Source organism: Plectrocnemia conspersa, unplaced genomic scaffold, assembly GCF_051122295.1.
Source record: "Plectrocnemia conspersa isolate PC_06_02 unplaced genomic scaffold, ASM5112229v1 ptg000008l, whole genome shotgun sequence".
Lineage (NCBI taxonomy): Eukaryota > Metazoa > Arthropoda > Insecta > Trichoptera > Polycentropodidae > Plectrocnemia > Plectrocnemia conspersa.
Window position 1 is genome coordinate 24,436,941 of NW_028277172.1, and position 21,246 is coordinate 24,458,186.

A 21,246-nucleotide genomic window follows, 5' to 3' on the forward strand; every position below is an offset into this window, starting at 1 on the left:
TTGGTTTCTCTTTCACACCTTGTATAATATATACCTGCGTTTGTAATGAAAGTCGACAGTTAGTCAAGTGAGCCCTTAATATACACTTCGCACACATTGCCGAGACGCAAGAATCAAATAAAAATAAATTAATAATAAATTCGCTGCTTTGATTTAATTTCATATAAATTCGCGTTTGCAGAGTCGCGTTTTCAATATGATTACGACAACGTAAAACACATTCAACGTTCACGTAACGTTCCTCGCAATAAAACGCGCATACGTTGCAAGGCATTATCCTTCGCGAGTTATACAGCGAGGCCGTAACTCTGAATTTTCCCAGGCAGCATTACAAAATATCGCTTTCTGAAAAGAACAGTCGAAAAACAAACATTGCAACCTCGCTCGTAAAATTTCGTATCGTTTTTCCTCGGCTGCGTTATTACCGCGTCTTACGTAGACAAATATCTAAGCCCGTCTTGTACGTATCCAATAAAAGTAAACGAAACACCATCAGCGAGCGCAGGATGGCCCAGTGAAAATCGACAAAGCAGCCGAGACAGGCCAAAGCTGAGCAAATTCGCGAAACGCCCAAAAGCAAACAGAGAAGAAAAAAATAAAAAAGGCAAGAAAAAAACGAAACAAGAGCAAACAAACGGTTCGGTTGAGAGGAAAGAAGATTTAGCGTATTTGCTGAGGAGAAACGTTCAAAATTTGCAAATACAATTACGTTCCCGGTGAACTCTTTCGTCATAAGGGCGCGTCTTCCTGTTTCAGTCTGTAAGCGTATGTTTAAGATTTTCTTATAAGATCTCATAAAAAAACATTTAAAGACTAATCTCTTTATTGATATTTTTATGCCATACGATTCAACAAATTTTTATTACGGTTCTTATTTTATTTTCACAACACTTCCACAATTTTATTGCTGTCAAGTTAGACATTTTTTGTTAGAGGAAAAACTTTTGCTTTTCTTCTCATTTTACGATATTAAACAAATATTTATTTTTAATAACTCTGCTCATACCAATTGCAAAATATTTTATTGTATACACGGCGTATCTACACTGAATATATTTTTTTAGGTTCGGTGACAATCGCTCCTACGACAATTGCTCTCAGGACAGTTGTTCTCACGGACACTTGCTCTCAGTACAATTGCATTCACATTTGATATCAATAGTCCATGAAATCAATAGTCCCTGAGGGCCACTGTGCGTGAAAGCAATTGTCTTGAGAGTCTGTCTGTGTCCGTGAGAGCAATTTTCACTGAACCATTTTTTAATTATAGTTATCTTTGTTGTATGTATTCCAGATCAATTTGATTGATCTGGAATACATATTTAACAAACTGAAGTCTGTTTTTACTTAAAGATCAGATTTTATTTATTTTTAATTTATGAATCCGTGACTAAACAGGTTACCCCAATGCGTCACGGTTTTAATTCTCAATCGAATATTCGATTTTGCGAATTATTTGCTTGATTTGAAATTGAACAAATATTCGTTTATACTATCTCCAATGATTTTTTTAAAAATCTCTTGAATAAAAATTGATATATTTGAGTAACACAGATTTTATTTCTCAATATACCCGAGTGACTAGTGTCACTCCAAAATCTATAGTGCATTATGGGCCTTTATCTTTCAAAACTCAATTAAAAAAATAAACAAAAAAAAATGCTTTTTCGCCTTCGAAAAACAATCGTAAATACAATGCTTATTGGTGGTTTCTACTATGACCGAAATTCGCAGAATTTGTTTGTTGACCAAAACATAATATTGAATAGGCCCACGCCTTCTTTAGCTTTAATTTTAATTCGAAATTTTTTTTTTTTTTATTATCTATATTCATTATCCATTGGCTTTTAGTTAACCAACAAACAGTCGCAAATCGTAAATCTAGAAATTAATAAATACGGCTTTCTTTATATTTTACAAAGGTACCTTCTCCGATGTAAATTTTCTTTTGACATTTTCGAAAATACGAAAAAAGCTTTTAACGATTATAGAAACTAAGGTTTTTAAAATAGTACATCATTAACACTAGGAAACGTTGAGAAGTCGAGGTGGTTGGATCTCTAAGCATTTTTTTTTTTTTTTTGAAAACGCATATTTTTACAACTTTACGGTGTATTTTAAATAAATGTATCACTCTGTATTCATATACATATTTTCTTTTGCTAGTTACGAATTTTTTATAATCTCAATTTTTTTGGAATTATATAACTATCGAGAGAGCAAATATAAGTTTTAAAATATATTTTATTGTATATGATTTTTTTAGATATATTGACATTTTAGAAAGATTGATAAATTTTAACAGCCCATTAATATGCATTTTTTATAAAATTTATTAGGTTAAAGGGCTATGAAATTTTTTTTTAAATAAAAAAAATATTTATTATTAATAATTATTTTTTTAATTAAATAATATTTTACAGAACATTAATTGATATTTTGCACTAAATGGCTAAATAAATTATTATTAGTAAAAAGCGACAAAAAAATTACGAATATATTTGAATATTCAACTACTTTGTCCATTTTTAATATTATTTTTCAATATTCGAATATTTGCAAACCTCAAATAATCAGGAATCCCTGATCTTGAAGGTCAAAAAACAGTATATAGTTCTATTTATAGCTAAAAAATATAATAAAAATAATACATATTAAGATTCGGATTCGGCTAGTGCGTACCTCTTGGCCTTAACGGGCGTCAAAAGAGGAGGCGATCGTGATTCTCGAATATTCTGAAACCAAAAACACCTTTCAGTTAAATAAATGCTTAGCTACATATATTGTTATGCTAAGACTCAGCAAATCGTATCCGAATGCTCCTCAAAAAAAGGCGGTAGAACAAAATAACGAATAATAATAAAATATGCTCTTATGAAGGTATATCAACAACCTTTTCTAAACTTTTTAGATTAAAATGACGTATTTGCTTATTTGTAAATTCCAAATAATATATTCCGATTCAAGAATTCTGTGAACTAAAGTGGCAAATAACTGACAGTTCTTCAACATAAAATGCGTTCCTCATAACAAATCCGAGCATTTACGTGTAGAGAGAATCTGCACTTCATCTCAAAAGTGATTCTGTTAAGTCATGATGGTCGAATTTATTATTAAAAAATAAATACATAAAAACATGTTATTCCCTATAAACGATATCTCTACCTTAATTATATACAAGAGAATCGTGCGATCGCACGTGAACGGAAACCGCACATTCGGTGTACTGTATCGCGAATATTTTCCGGCACCGTACCGCACTCTGGAATGACCGTTCCGGAACGCCCCGTAGTCGAAATAATGACAAAAGTTTCCTTTTCCCAAACGTAATTATTGACACCTGCTTTCTTTCCATCGATTCACGCCTTCTCTCTTACTCTCGGATGTTGCGAATATTTCGAGCAGTTAACCGTCGACAGTTAACTGCGACAAAATTAACGGCTCGAGCAGCTTGAACCGTGTTTTTCAGTATGCAAATTTCACGCTCGTAATATCGAGTTTGGAAAGAAATAAAGTACGTTAGCAAACATATTCATACGCGTGAGTTAAATATGCAAATACATAATTAAAATCACTTTATAGTATTTTTATTGTTTTATAATATATACATATATTTACAGATAGATTTGGGTTTTCTTACAATAATAATAAATATTTTTAATCATACTTTTTAAATCATCGTTAAATTTGTAAACGTTTTATGTATAGCCATCTTTTCATTAAAATTAAAAATTTTTTTTGCAAAAAATTGACACATTGGATTTTGCTAGCAAACCTATACAGGGTGCATAAGAATTCTACATTGTCACTAAAATTCAACTCCTTATATATACTAACCTTAACTGTGTAGCATGTCTTATAAGCGTTTGTATGGTGGGGCGATCGACTCATAACACTAACCTTGCTTCGGAGCAAAAAACTTATTTTATTAAATTTTAATTTCTTTTAACGGTATCTTAAGGGGTTTTGTAAACTCTATTTTGTATTAAAAATTTAAGTCTTAATCTTTAAAAGGAATAAAATACCAGCGGTAACTATATGCCGCATAAAAGCTCGTATGGGGGTCCGGTCAATTTACCTTAAAACTCGTTTTTTAAAAAAAAAAAATTTTTATATGCGCATAAAGCTTCTTAGCACTTTTTGCTTAAATATTTCTTAGTTGGATGTCATTTCGCAAGGTTATGACACTTTTAGTTTTTAAATTGGCCGCTATTTTGTAAACAAATTTTATATTATTTTTTCATAGTGACTATTAAGAGGGTGTTTAATAATTCTATAGTATTCCAGAAATTCAATTCTTAATCGGCAAAAGAAAGAAATTAAGAGCGTTAACTCTTCTGCAAGTCTCAAAAAGGCTCATATGGGATCCGATCGATCTAATACATCGCTTGTTTTGAAGCAAAAAACTATTTTTGTAATATTTTATTTCGATGAAGGTTAATATGTTTCATATAAAGAACATATAAATTGCTACCTACATAAAGAATTCCTTATATTTTTTCAATTCTTATTAGATATTTGTCATTCCAAATTTTTATTTTTCGCAAATGTACGTAGTGTGTTCTAAAAAATATATATTTTACTGAGAATAGTAAAAACTTTATTATGCTGTTGAAAATAGATTGACATTTAACGTCAATGAATATTATTCTATGATCTACACTTGAGCAAAAGCACCATTTAAATTTGTTTGTATAATGGAACACAATGTATTTTATCGCACAGATATAGTAACAAATTTTAGTGTACTGCTTTAAGAGGACCACAAATTCAATCAGCATATATAAAACATATGCAATAAATCCTCAAAGGAGCTCGAGAGCACTGTGTGCTTTGTTTAATTACCACGCGCGCAGTATATAGAGGTTATTTAGTGACTGTTTTAGCTCGACCAGATCAGATGTAAAGTAAGAAACGGTTTCTTTTACCTTTTAACTAAGCGTTGTGTTCGTCGATTTTGTGGAGCTTAGCTTGCTCCAAGTTTAGTGAAACTTTTATTTAAACCAAGTCGAAAGCGTAGTGGTAGTAGTCGTTGCGTTTTTTTCTTACATTTGCAAAAATGTATATTCTTTTATAAAATAACTATTATTTTAGTATTCTTTCGGTGTTTGTTGATAGAAGTCTTATCAATGATGCTATTTAGTAACTGAATATTTTTTGTTTCGATATTTTCAATCCTAAGTCAACAATGGCAGTGGAGATAAAATAATCTCAGTTAAGCTATAATATGCAATTAAATATAATAAAATATATGCTGCAATCCATGTTTTTATTCACGGTTTTTAATACTTTTACACGGTTTTAAAGTCTAAATGCAACTAATTTTTTTCTTGCAATAATAATGCAATGATAAGCAATATTGTTTGCTTATGTCAAAGAGAATCTTTGTATCTTAGAAGATCAAAGGGTCACAAATTATTTTAATCGGTTTTGTGGGACTCTTTTTGCTTATGCAATGATAATGGGTGATCCCGAAAGATATTTTTAATATAAAAAATATTTATAAAATAAAACTAAATCACATTTCACTTTTATTGTAAATATTGATGATTCATATTTAATAAAAATATTAAAAATACACAAAAATGTAAGTGCCTAACGTTTTATTAAACTTAAACGTGAATTATATTTATATTATATATTAAGAACTATATTTTTATACTTTTATGTAATAATACCCATAATTAATCAAAACTAATTATAATTCATTGTTATGTCATAAATATTAACTAGATTTTTTTTTGTAATACATACAAGCTATTTTAGTAGCTTATTATTAGATCATTTTATTATACCTAATATGTTAGACCTTGTTGGATTTTAATTAATAATCACGATATTCATCCATAAGATTAGAAACATGTAGGTAAACCTAATATGTGATGATTGATAGGCATTTAAATTATATAATATTCCCTAATTTCGATTTCATAGACACGATAGATATATATTCAATATAGAATTCGAACCTAGGTCTTTCAGGTCCATAGTCAAAGACTTATACCACTCGTCTATCGTGCTGGTTATTTTCATAATATGTGGCAAAAAATATTTTTATAATTTAATAGTTTTAATACTTTATTGACTTAATGCGCAATATATAGGTGAAAAATACGATTTTATTTCTCATATATGTAAATATTAAAAATGCATATTATTCAATATTATTTCTAACAACCTCAAAACTAAAAATCAGCAACAAGTTTTCGAAATGAATTTCAATTTTTCAATAGCAACATCGCTTCGTAAATATTAGCATACAAATTTGTGTTTTGTTTTCTTTAAGCAACTCTTAAAAATAAAGTACAATCTTAAGAAAATAATTTTGATCAAAAGTTTGCTCGAACCGTTCCTCATTAATTTGTATAAGAACGATATACTAAAAATATAATAAAATATGCGTTTATTAATATTTACGGTATTGTACCTATCGCAAATAAATTACAAAAATATTTTAATAGGTGAAAAATTAAAATAAAAACTATTATTTTCACAAAACGTAGATGAATTCTGCCACCATATCTTTAAACTGAACAGTAAATTAAAAAACAAGCTTTAAATACAAAAACCTTGGCTAAGTTTAAAGTTAATAACCATATTTTAAAACTTCGCTCTAAAAGGCTTGCCGCCATTGCGGTCCATAGACCAATATTTATTAAAAATATCGCGCTAACTAATTAAATATTTTTTTATCTTTAAACCTATTTTTATATATACCTGCCCAGTGTAGAGTAAAACCAGTAATAATATTTTTTCTAAATAAAGCTATAAAAATAATATTTTATAAATCATATGATAATTTATATACTATACAATTAAAGAACAGATATTTTTATACCTAGATTTAGATCTAGATCTTCTCTGAAATGTACTCAAATTATTTTTTGGTTTAATATTTTTTTTTATATATATTTGCTTTTTATTTTTCTTAAATAAAAAGCAAATATATATAGAACCTTTTATTTTTTTTATTTTTATTGTAAATGTAAGAATAAATATAAAATAGTGATATATTGTACATAGCATATATAATTAGTATTTTTGAATAATTAATTATAATATTGAAATAAACGTCATCAAAAAATCAACAACAAAAAAGTACTAGCATTAAAATTCATATAAGTAGCAGGTAAATTTAAGTAAATTTTACTCCTTTGAATTAAAAAGTCTAGACAGTCTCAAAAGTAAGTCGTACAAAAATGAATTGACAATTACTACTAGGTAAGAATTGCAGATTTATTTTTGTTAGGCTTGTTTTAAAGTTATCACCAGGTATTGCTAGATACGAAAATATTTTTTTAATTAATATATATCATGCTGAATACCCAAATAAATCTACATATATAAACTTAAGTTTAAACAATGCCAAATTATTTCTAATAGCAAAAAATACAGAATTGACAAGTAAACTGTAGGATCATCAGATTGGACCATAAAACACATTAGCTTGAAAATTATTCAAATATGATATAAACCGACAAGTTTTGATAGTTAAGCTCTGCTATGGCTATGTATTGAACTATTTTAGACTGAGTTTAGCTGCTAAATTAAATAAAATTTGATTTAAAATTAGCTTTTACGTTAAATATAATACATAAAAAATCTACATACGCAAATTGTCTTTTAATAATGTAAATGCTTTTTTATAGTTAAAATAAAAAAAATAACCAACAAATTTAGAATCGGCTGATGTGTCAAAATACACGAAGCATTTTGCGATTGTCCAAAAACGCTCGCGAGTCAAACCGCGACTTAATTGCAGTGGCGCGCGCGAGCGCCAAACTCGGATTGTGCAAAATTCGCAAAGTGTCACATTGTTTGGCGGCAGATTTCGGATTAGTAGTTTAATTGCGAGACACATTGTCACATGTTTCATTGTTTCAGATTCAAATATCCGGGTTCAACTCGCAGCTGTATTCCAACTTTTCGGAGGCACTTTACAAAGCGCAAGGCATTGTTTCCGTATCTCTGCTGCTGCAGGTGAGTCCCAAGCATTCATCTATTCCCCTCCAGTCCCTCTATAACACACTATCCGCTGTTAAATTTATCATCCGATGAGTTTCAAAGCTCACTCTCACTGTATTATTGTATAATTGTGACCGGTCGGCGGCTTCGTGCACTCTAAGAATCCGGCGAGGCATTGTTTTAGAAACTGTGCTCCGGAGTTGTAGACTGAGTGGTTAATTTATAGAGATTTGTAGCGAAATATATTCAATTAAAATTTTTTTGGTAATCAAGTATAAACTAGTAATGAAACTTTAAATCATACGCCATCAAGAAAAAAATAATACAAATTTTACGAAAAAAGCTATTGCTCTTGATCTTGATCAAATCGTAAAAATTGTTAAAAAAAATTGCTTATTTTGCATAAAATATCTTAGAACGAATTTTCTCTTTAATAATTTTTACAACAAGGAGGACGATAAAAATCCTAAAAATAACACAATATCACCAATCTGTGATATTGTGTTCTTAAGCACTAAAATATCCACCTCTTGTGCAACTTTCCCCGCCCCTGGTATCCGCTTTAACGCATTTCTTCAGAATGCAGCTGTACTTTGACTTGCGCATTTACCTTTAAACATGATTTTTTAATTTCCTTATCGCAAACGAGCGCAAATGTCACTTAAGCTGACCACGTATCTGTATTTTTAACATGGACGTAATAAAAAATTGCATAAAAAATTTTAAAAATGATTTTCTTTTCCGCCCACATTATTCGTGTAGCCGAAGTCGTATTAAAATCTAAGCATTTTTATCCTATGAGAATCTAGTTTATATGTTAGTTTAGCTCACTGTGTCACCAGGTTTCAACCACAACCAGGTCAACCACAAACCACAGTTACTTTAATCTTCCTGAAATCAGAAATATACTTTCTTGCCAAAAATTCTTGAAGTGGACTCATTTCATCAGCGATACCATTCTTCTCTGTTAAAATACCGTAGTATTCTCTGACTTTTTTCCGAAGATAAAGTTATACTTAGATTTTGGACTTCGTAGTTGGACTATATTTGACGTGAAGTGGGAAGCGGCTGCTTTCTAAGAGTCATATTAGTCGGTATTCAGTATAGCTTTAGCAAAAGTTTATATCTTTTCAATAAAAAAATCTTTTGTCCAAATTAAATTTGTCACGTGAATATCGTTCAACCATTAATAATACATATAAAAACTTTAGAATATGTCCTTAATCCATTCACTATAAAATGCCCGCCAGCGCAAAGGGTTAACTCTATATTAAGACTGTATTCGATTATAACCCGATTGAAACGCAACCGACCCCGATCTTTGACCATAGGTCTCGACCCTTTCGTTTGGAAACTTTCTCAAAATAAACACCAAAAGTGGAAATCAAACTCGCACAAACGCAAACAAATTGATTAATTTCTAAAGGTACAAAGTGGCCCTTCCGAAGCGGAGGTATGCGCATTCGAGCCTAGCTAAAATTGTGAATATGTGCGTAAATATACCTGCGAATCCATACATTTAATAATAGAGGTCTCGAATGATTAGGTGATTTGTATTAGTGTGTAAGTTATTAGGCCACTGTTGTTTTGTTGTTCCTGTATATGAGTAATTAATTAAATTTCGCGTTATAGAACTGATCAAATTTACAATTGCATTATGGATAATTTGCGTGCTGTAATAAATTAAATTTTAAATAGGATTTACAGTTGTGGATTGTATTTTGAAAGTAATTTTAAAATATTTTGCTGACATAAAGTTATAAATAAACAGTTCCAAGTAACGTAGTTATCTTGCTTAGCAAACGGTCGCTAAAATATATGTTATATTTTTTTATTATCGCTTTGCTTTTGATATCGTTTTATATTTAAAAAATCGAATCGTTATTTTCAATACACGTAGCTTATGGAATAATCCATATTTTTTTATTTTATATTTTAAAATACTGGTACCATAAAATACATTTGTTTAGGAATAACTTGTCTGTTGTATCTAGGTTCTAATGTATTCTTCTGTAGAAAATAATGTTTTGTGATTATATGTATTATTTTAATTTATAAAATGATTTTAATAAATACTACTTTATATATTGCTTAAAAAATATTTGAAGTCTATATAAATTATATGATATAAATAGAATATATAAAAATCATGTAATTATTTTTCATGTAAATCTAAGTTATATATTTAAATAGTAAAATGTTAAATAGTTAAATGACTTCTGGCTAGTTTGTATACACCAGTGCTTTTTTTCTGGATGCAACCTAAGCGAGGTCTTTCATTTTGTGTTTTGTTCTTGAAAACGTCAAACCAAGGTCTATAATTTTAACCTAAATTCCCCATCGTAAATTTTCAAAGCTTATTTTTCATAATCTAAAATAAAATTAATATAATATATATATCACCAAAAGAGTTATTTTCTTTTAAAATAATAAAATGAATTTTGTCTCACCTGTGCTCTTTATATGTTGAAACAGACTCCTATGATTTTTAACCGGTACGATGCTACTAATAAATATAATAGTAATGGGCTGTATATATGTACATAAATATGTTTAAACTGCCTAGATTTTCGCTGCTGAAAAAATAAAGTATTTTAATAATATTTAATATACAGTAGGCAACAGATGTATGATATACCCCGACAGGATAACGACCATCCGTCGCTGATCTCGCAGGGGCGCCAACTTTATACCCCCTATGTATGTATGCGTTCATAACAGTTTAGCTTTATGTATATACAAATATATGTATATAAATAAAGCGCTTTTCTGCGCATTTTACCCCCGACGCTATTGCAACATAAATTCTGATATGGAAAGCGCGGCTGTCGCGCGTCGTAAATAATACTTAAAACAATCGCGTTTCATTAGAATATGGCTTATTTGTCAAGCCATCCTATGGCCGTTATGGCCACGCGGCGCCCTATTACCCGAGCTTAAGAAATTACGATTCGAATACGGACGAGATCGATCGGCGCTGCCGTTGGCGTTTGAATTTGTGAGGTTATGTGACGCGCGCGGGATGCGCGGCAGTAACCGGCTGATCGATGGGTTACAACGCTGTTACTAGTTGAATTTATTCGGACGGCTCGAGATTTATACGTTCAATTCTTGCATCGAACTGTAACAATAGGCGTTACGGGAATATTTATTTTCAAATATTTATTATACAATTTTGGCTTGTGGCTAATAATTAAAAACATATTTATATGAATGGGTTCTTTATTAACCGGGTCCTCCCCTCCTACATTTTTAACAGATTTACTCTCTGTCTAAAGTAAAGTTTATTTTTTTAGTATATTAAATAAAAAATAAGAAAAATTTAAATAATAATTTCTTAACCTTATCAATACAAGTATACTATTTTATAGATGGCAATCGCTGCTTTTTTGTATGTTTTTAATATTATATATTATATAAGTATTAATTAAACTGCTGCTGTGTGTGTTTGTTGTTGTTGTTTGTTCTCGGTCTCGGTCTGGTTCTCTAGCGTCTTTTATCGTATGAATGTGCTCTCAATGTATGTGTACGTATCTCGTTTCAAATCACTTGATCATCTGCCAATGTGACAAAGTGTAAGATACTTTATACTTTTGATACGATACGTTTCTGCCGTTTTATAGATGCAGATGTTGGTTGGTCAATTGCATATTCGAAATATGTTCGAGCCTTAAATAAGTAAAACTGCAAGGAAAACACATTTTAAAAGTCATTAAAGCAAGAAAAATAATTTAATAGCGGTTTTTATGCTAGATTGACACATTGTCTATTGCACCTTTACGCTCAAATGATAGTTTTTCTGTTTACAAGCATTTACTGAATGTCTGTTCTTATTGTTATAAAACATTTTGTCTAAACGCGTTGCTTTTTCCAATTACTCGGTTTAAAACTGTCGTTTGAATGATTTATATAATACTAATAATTGTAAAGTTTTAGTTTGTGTAATGAAGTTAAAACCAGACTTTTATTATTATAGAGTAGACTTAAAATATGGTTAATCAATCTGTTTTACAACCATTTTTTTCGCATAATTTGTTTTTAATTAATTAATTAAGCTACTTTAGAATAACATTTAAAAGGCATTTTTTGCAATTTTTTCTGCATAACATTGAAATAAATTACTGGTGTTAATAAAAATACAGTTAATAAAAAATATTTTTTATATATTCTTAAAGACTATTTAATAGTAGCATTTCAAAAAAAAAACAATTAAAATTTAAGTTGTGTTTTTTCTTCTTCAGAAAAATGCAAAATGATGACTTCTTATTTAAAGATTGAGAATTTACAAAAACTATTAATACTAAATTCACAGATGTAGAGCAGATAGTGAAAAAAGAGGTATAGATTTCTGATTTAAACGTTTTTCTTCAATATAAGCAAATATTTAGCGTAAACATCTTCAAACATTTTTTGTTTGTCAAAAAAATATTATTAATGTAAGGACCGACTATATAACAGGTTACGTGAGTAAATGGTTAATTATATAATAAATGCTATATAAATCATACCATAGAAAAAATATGTCTCACACTCTACACTCTAAACTATTACGTAAATCTCATTAATAATCTAATATAAATACTTAACTATTAAAGTTAAACTGTTATATATCCTTTTATTTTTGGTATGCGTAAACTCGTATTACTTTTTCAGGCACTTTAAATTAAAATCGTGTTTTAAATAGTAGATTATATTTTTTATAAATTTGTTTTTTAGCAAAGTAAACCTGAAAGATTACATTAATTATTTTATTTATTAATAAAAAAGGTGTTTTTTGAGAAAAAAATTAAATAAATAATAAATCATGTTATTTCATTATGTCTAACTAATTGATGCTTGTTTTAAAAAGTTGCTAAATATTAAATCCTGGTAATGTAATGAATAGTTAATTGTCATACTTTTTCGTATAAACGAAAAAACACTTTTTTCTCCAAAAAATATGCACTGTCTCAAAATAAAAAACTATTTTAAAACATATATATTTATATTTAATATGTATGTTAAAATTTTTGTTGCATTAATAATTAATTTATTGTATTTATTTTGTAATACTATGACAGGCATTAGCCCAATGCATTACTACAATGTTAACACAATCAATAACCTAAACCTAAGTCTGTAAATCAGTTACATATATTTTAATAATTATAAGCTTTTATCATATTAAACAATCAATATGTTTCTAGCCTAGCTCATATATATTGTAATGGTTTTTTACGTAATTTATCAGTAAAACTATAAAGATCATGAAAATCTATTTTATATATAAAAAAAACAGTAGATTTCATATGGAATTTAAAAAGTATATTAGGTATTAGATTTATTGTATTATACAATTAATTAATAGCTGAAATAATATTATTATAATCAAGAGCAAATAACTGTAAATTAAATACGTTAAAAACTATGCATATATTAAAGAAAATTATTTTAATTTTTTATATTAGAAAAAAATAGTAAAAAAATATTTTACAGTTAAAATTACCGTGTAATTTAATATGTAAATTAGGTTACATTTACTCTATAGCAAAAATCGTTTTGTATAATGTAATTATGAAAACTTTAAATGATCTTTTGTTGAGTAGTTTTAGTATTCCCAATCCATTTTTAAACAGATAATTTAAAACATATTGCAATACTTGTTAAGTATTATATATTCAAAGTGTATCATACACATAATGGGTCTTTAATCAATTTTGTTTCGGAAAAGAGTTTTGATTGATTTAAATCATTTTAGAATTATATGATTTTTAATTTATGCTGGGATTACGATCAGATCAGCATTTACATGCATTTTGGACACGCATCGTATCACTTAAACTGATACCAATTTACTATGTTAATTCCACGATAATAGGTATAACGGGTATAACAACTGAATTATCATAAATTACGTATTCAGCTTTCAGCCATAATTGAACGGGCAAAAATTACTTTTATTGCAACCGACTGAATGGCGTATATGCAAATGAGTCCCTCAGTATGAATATACGCATACAGATACGATATGCATTAAAAAAGTTAAAAAAATATTATTATTATTATAGGGTTTTTTTATATATATATACGATTTTTTTATGAAGGAAAAAAGTTGTAATTTTTTCGACAGGTAATATTTAATTTACGGGTCGGTGATTAAATTTTCAATTAGTTCGAGGTTTCGGAGGGAGCAAATTATTGCTTGATTTTTTTATTTTATTAGAGGAAAAAACGTTATATATATCGAAAGTCGAAGTTGTTAAATGCGGTAGCAGACCGCAGTTAATTACTGTCACCTGGTTTCGACACGTTTGGAAATATATGAAACTTTTTTTAATAAAAATCGTTTTATTGAAAACTGTTCAGAGGTAAAGAAGCAAAAATGAAATAGTAAATTGTAATATAATATTGAATATTTAATTTTCGTTTATGAGTTACTATTATTTAAATTAACAATGTATTTATCTAAAATACAAGAATCAAAACTCATAATAAGTTTAGATAACTACTCATTTTAATAAATATTTTATGATAAGTCCTAAGTCAGATGTTCATTATTTGAAAAAAAAAATTATTGTGTCACAATTTTAAATCCACGTATAGCTTAATGTTTATAGTATATCTTTGATGTGTTGTCTCTGGAGATTAAGTTGAACTTTGAATTTTGACGTCGTATCTGGACCAAGGTTGACGCGGAGAGAGAAGCGGCTGTTTTTTCGATCTTCTTAGTCACGTCTGTCGATAGTTAGCGTATCTCTACTTTGTTCATACAAGCTCAGATAAATTCTCTTGTGTCCTAAATAACTAGTGAAAGGTTTTTGTCAGAAGATTAATCGATTTATAAGTGAATTAAATGTATATTTTGGTCGTATCAGGATAAATTTCTAAATTAAGTGCTGATGCAAGCAAATTCAGAATGGAGGTGAAATGTATGTGCTATGTATGAGCTTATATACGCTTATCTGATTAGGAAGAGGTTTCTTACTCGCGTACATTTGACGTGACGCCCAATAAGCAAAATTTGGAAATGTAATTAAATTTTGGCAGAAAAATTTGTTTTAGTTGTACTGCTTATTTTGTCAATGTATGTTTTGTATTTTTAAACGCCCCAAACAGTCAGTATGATGATTATTTAAAGACACTTTTCTATGAGGTTTTATAGGGTGTTGAAACTATTTTTTTTCACTATTATTGTATAAATTATTCTGAAATAAATTTAAGCTTTAGTGAATTTATATGCTGCTCTAAAATTTCTATAAAACTGAATTTGACAGTTTAAGAACGTCCATTTGCTATTTATTTACTCAAACCTAACCTAAACAAATTAACCAAACACAATGAAAGTTATAAAATTTACTTAAAAATACTACAATATGTAAAAGCAACTTAACGTAACCTAAGCCTAACCTTAACGAATTAATCTATTGAAAGTTCAAGTATAAAGTATTAAAACTTTTGTAAGGTCAAGTTGGGTTTGATTAAGTTTGGGTTAGAACAGTCAGAGACATTTTAAAGCAGCTTATATTTCAATTGGATTATATTTTATATTAGTATATAGATATAATTTCACTGAAATAGTAAAATTAAATTTATAGTAGTGAGCACGTAAATTTCCAAAAAAATGCTTATTCACTAACATATATTTTCAAGTCTTTAAATCAAATTAATTGTAATTTTTAGTTATCGTATTATTAAAAAAATATATTTTGGTGCACCTAATATCATAGCTTAAGACTGACACTAAGATAAAGCATGGGTTATAGTTTCAAGAATAAATTTAATGTAAATTAGATATCTAATCTAGTTAAAAATGGAAATTTATTAAAGCATGTTTCTCAATTCATTTTCTTTAAATTAATAAATACTTATTTTATATTTTACCAATATGAGGTTTTCTTGCATTTGAATATCTATGGTCGCGTCAACGTGTATATTTTTTAATTATTAAAAACTATGTATTAAAAATTACATTGCAAGCAGACAATTTTACGGTGATTTTAGTTTCATTTTATTTTATTTTTTTAGAATAAATTAAGACCATCATGGCCTAACAGGTTACCCCAATGCGCCACGATGGTCGAAAAGTGTCAAAAAATATTTTTCAAATTTAAATGCGATACCATACAATTTTTTTGTAATTAATCAATACTTATTTTATATTTTACTAATATTCAAGCGAGGTTTTTTTATATATAAATATCTAAAGTTGTGTTAATGTGTACATATTTTTTAATTGTTAAAAAACTATTTATTAAAAATTAAATTGCAAGCATACAATTTTACAGTGATTTTAGTTGTAAATTGTCAAAATTTGTATTTTTTAAACATTAAAAGGTAAAATATTTTTTTATTTATAACTTTAATAGTTTTCTAAGCATACTCATAAAAATGTAATAAAGGTTTTATATTTAGATTTATTAGAAAATTCACCAAAAAAGAGAATATTTATATTTAAAATTTTACTGGTGTAGGGTATGTAATGTTGTATTTATTTCAAAAATGTTCATAATTTCTGCAAAATATTTATATAGAAAAAATTACTTTTCTAACTTTATAGTTTATTAATCTTAGGATTATAAAATTACTATGTTTTTCAATGTCGTATAATTGTCAGTGATTATTAAATAAAAATATAAATCTCATACATTAATTTCAGCTATCTGACTTTTTTCCAAACTGTTTTTATAGTGTGATAAATGAACATAATATATACATACATAAGTTTGTGTTATGTTTATTTATTGTAAATCTTTAGTTGTAATATGGTATAACAATTAACACCTAATATATATTTTAATAACAATAAATTATTATCATTAACTGTTACTATATACGAGCAAGTTTATCATAAAATTCATATGCAAGACTAAAAAAATCTACAAAGACCTAATCGGTATTAAAATTAACCCACATCCTGGTTTTTTGTGTTGATAAATCATTATTATATTTGATTCTAGTTGATTTCTTCTGTACAGCAAATTTACGGACAAATTATCGTACCGTATTTTTTTCTTAGATTTGATTAAATCGCAGTATAAAGCAGGAAAAACCATATAATGATTACATAATTTTTAACATTTATATTTGTAGTTTCTATTGTATTATATAATCAAAAATATAATTTTCAGGAACGCGATTCGTAAAATAATCATGCGTCATCCGCACCCTTTAAGTATTACAGATAAAAATTTTATTGACTATGTCCCGCCTTGTAAAATTTAATGGTGTGTTATTCTAAAAATTAAATAGTAATCAGCTTAGAAAATTCATATTTTTATAAGCTAAGTGCATTGGTTGCGAAATTTTGCGCTCTTTACAGATAAATGTAAAATACTTTAAAAAGCTCTCGATAATAATGGAGATGCGAAGCAGCTAAGTTCATCCATTTCGTTAAAGATCGTTTTAATTATGAGTGGAAAGCTCGCTCGTTATTGAGTTATATCAATAGACGGTTGGGTCGGTGAAAAAAGGGTTAATAAATTATATATTCACATGGCACGGTCCCAAATAGTCGCCGCGGTTGGAGGTCTCGAAGCGGCGATAAAAGCTCGGCCACTCCCAGCCGAGTGCAAATCACGCGAGCGCCGAGTGTGTCCGATGGTCGGGCTCCCATCAAACGGGGAGGGCTTTTTATTAATTAAAAAAAAATATGAATAAAACTCGCGGAGGTGCCAAGTGGACGGGTGGGCTTATAAACCGAAACGAAACGAGGCGGTTTGATTGGTTTTAATAATGCGGGCGGATGAATAGTTTATCAGCTGTAATGGTTCTCTATTCGTGGATGGTATATAAATACCAAACCAGTGAAATTTATCTTATATTTATATTATAAAAATTATAGTATTTACACTTACTGAATAACAGCGCTTTTTTACTAATAGGTTTCAAAAATTCTTTAAAAGAGGAAGTTTTTTTTAAAACTATATACAAAGATTTTCAAAGAGCAAATAACATTGATCATATGCTGACTTAACTTATGTGAATAGGAATCTATGATCGGGCTTTGATTTTCCAAGACAAAATCTACATTGCTATTTCACTTTATTAAACAGATTTTAATTTGGGCTATGTTTATTTTTCTCAAAGTATTCCAGCCGTATTTTATATTCTGCTTTTTCCATACATTAAATAAGAGCTTTAGATTAAACACAATTTGTGTAGCTAATATCGATTTATCGCTCTTCTGAGATGAGTTAATTAAACCGAATGTTAAGGAGTTAATTTTCTTTGACAAAATACCGTAACAATAACAACAAAGCAAAAACAACATCACGGCGAATCTTGTTTTAAATCTGAGATAAGATTAATAGAGGCACCGCGCCGTTGCGCGTAAATCAAAGTACATGTTGCCGGTTTAATTAAAATACCCGGTGATTTATTATTAGGCGATGCGTCACTTTAATTAATTAGTTTCTAATAGATATTAGCATCCGCCCTTCGGTGAGGTAGAACGTCGCATCACTTCACCACATATAGTAGAATGCACATATCCGTTGCACTTTGATGCTTCAGTGCGGGGGATGCGTTGTCTAACCGTGGGGTGGTTATTGAGCACCTGTATAATGAGATTTAATTTGAGAGATTCAATTATGACCCTATCAGAAAATCAATAATGTAGAACTCTAATTAAATGTATAAAAGCTGGATTTAAATGACCAATTCTCAGTAGAACCAATGCCTTGAATTTATATGATAAAATATTTTTAGTACAGATTAACACCCAAGAATTAATTTTTTTTTTCACTTAATATAGACACAGGAAAAATTACATACTTTATAAACATATTATGGTGATATATATTTTACAATTTTAATTTAATTGAAACCATAAAAAGCATATATTTAATATAAAATAAAAATCCTACAATACTTTTTAATGGTTCAACAGTTTAAATCTAGTCTATTATAGTACATCATATCGAAAGTTTATTCCTTAAAAATCATTAAACGATCTGTGCTTTTATTGATATTGAAGTTTCCGGAAATGTGTTTTGTGTTGTTAATATGGTGAGTGGTTGAACCTTTCCACGAAAACTATATTCAAGAGATTTCCTTTACCGCAATAATATGAATAAATATCTCTTTAGTGTTGAATTTATATGATTTTCATATTTCTTCAAGATCTCATTGAGTCGTTACTAAGTGCTTCGAAGACTTGATAGAATATTTAAAAGACAAATATTCATATTTCTTAAAATAAAAAATATAGTTTTTTTTTGTATTCCTTCTAATATTTATCTGTATTTTATCATATATTAATTTTAATATTACACATATTTTATTACAATTTTTAGAGATTTTAGAAAAATATAAATGATGGGAAAAAGTATAAATTTCTATAGATTTGAGAAAAGTATATATTTTTAATTATTTAAATAATTTATCTCATATTGACATTAACTATTTGTTATTATTTAAAATAGTTTTATCTCATTCTAAATTACAGATTTTTTTTGTAAATTGTGTCATAGTTTATTTTTTTTGAAATATAATTTTTGGTGTAGTTTTATCAAATATAATATTTTTGGCATATCTTCTAGTTATTGAAGCACTTTTTGAAGACAATTTTATTTTTGGTGTCTTTTGGCTGCGAGCTTTGAATGTCCTAGAGAGCCGCAATTGCGTCCCTTACTCCATACCATCGCGGCCAGAAGTCAGCGCTCGAGAACGCTCCTCTTGCACGAGCCAAACACAATAATATTTTTGGCAATAGCTATTAGGAATTGTAAAATTGATGTAGGATGGTGCATATTTATTATATATTTTTTTTAATAAATAAAAAATTGTAGAATAAATATTTTTTTTAATGGTAATAGTGACGCATTTGGACAATCTGTCAAATCGTGATTGATCTCCGAGTGAGATATCTGTGGGGGGATGATTCTTTGTTGCCCGCGTTTTAATATTTATATTCATAGATTTTATTGTCCACAGACAATTTTTTTAAACACATCTTTTGGCCGCTAAGGAGATAAAAAATGTCCGCGAAAGTTATTTTTTTCAAAGTGACGGATATTTTATTTCTTTTCTAATTTATAACATGTACTTTGTGACTTAGACTGTTAAAAGTTTTTTCACGGTGGTGTACAATTTTAATGAAAAAACCCATTTTTTTCTTGAACGGCTAAAATGCTTTATTACGCACTGAATTTGCCTTTGTATGATTTAATAGCGTTAGTAAATCTCGCTAATTTGAATAGAAGTGTGGTGCTACTAATAAACCTGACTTTTTGTAGGGTCTAAAGCCTTTTTTATTGTTTTTACCTGAAAATATTTATGGTAAATATATCGTATAATAAAACTTCGTATATAATGTCTTTCTTATGAAGCAGAAGTGGCCCTTTATATACGAAACCATTGTGGCCGCTTTCTAAAGACGACAAAAAATTACGATAATGTTTGATTGATATTCAAATTTTTCAATCAATACATTATATTTTTGCTGAAAACTGAAAAATATTAAATTTCTACATTGGTAAGCAAAAGAAAATTTGAATATTATACAGCTCTTGAAATTGTATAACTATAAAAACTATATGTATATTCACAAAATCTCGCAAAATATTATATCACAAAGTGTATAATAGAATTTTGTAAATATGTCATATCCACAAAACAAACGCGATATTTATAACTAGATAACATTTTCAACAACATACAGCAACATATGGCGAGTTTTACGACCCATATACATAGCATTTTCAAACTAATAACTTATGTAACGTTGAAATTTTAATTTTGTGTATAATACTGCATAAATATAATTTTCCAATGAAATTTATAAAGTTTATTTTAACATATAATTAAATTACTGATATACTGTTTGAAAGCCATTGTTTTAACTAATGCATAAAATTACATAACTGAAGTTACTAAGATTTTATTGTGTTTAATATATAAAGCATAATCAGTGCAGTATTGATTTAAATGCTCATTAATATAAAATTCACTAAAAATATATACAGAGAGTCGAGCAATACGAAGCACTTAAGCATTGACGGGTTATAAAACAGTGCTGGTTATAATTAGAAAATCAATATGCTTATTCGAAGACATATACTTAAAATATTCATGTGTACTTTATAAATAAATACATGCAATATATTAGAAAAGTCCCTTCAAATCAGATCTTTTAGTACCAAAAAAATATTTAGATTTACTTTTTGTATATATTTTAAATCAGTTTTTTATACATATATTTTTTGGAAGAAAATATTTTTTTATTTTATTATTTTATTTGATGCAACGAGGCAAATTATTTTTAATTATAATTTCGTCAAACCTTTTGTACAATATCATGAA

General features: G+C 28.2%; 1 protein-coding gene across 1 annotated transcript in view; it reads left to right on the plus strand.

Annotated features, from left to right (window-relative positions):
• Nucleotides 1-21,246, plus strand: part of CARPB (Carbonic anhydrase-related protein B) — a 279,915-nt gene that overhangs the window by 209,288 nt on the left and 49,381 nt on the right. Inside the window, exon 6 of the mRNA XM_088190724.1 lies at nt 7,885-7,980. Coding sequence (XP_088046850.1) covers nt 7,885-7,980 — 96 coding nt within the window. The remainder of the gene's footprint in view (nt 1-7,884; nt 7,981-21,246) is intronic.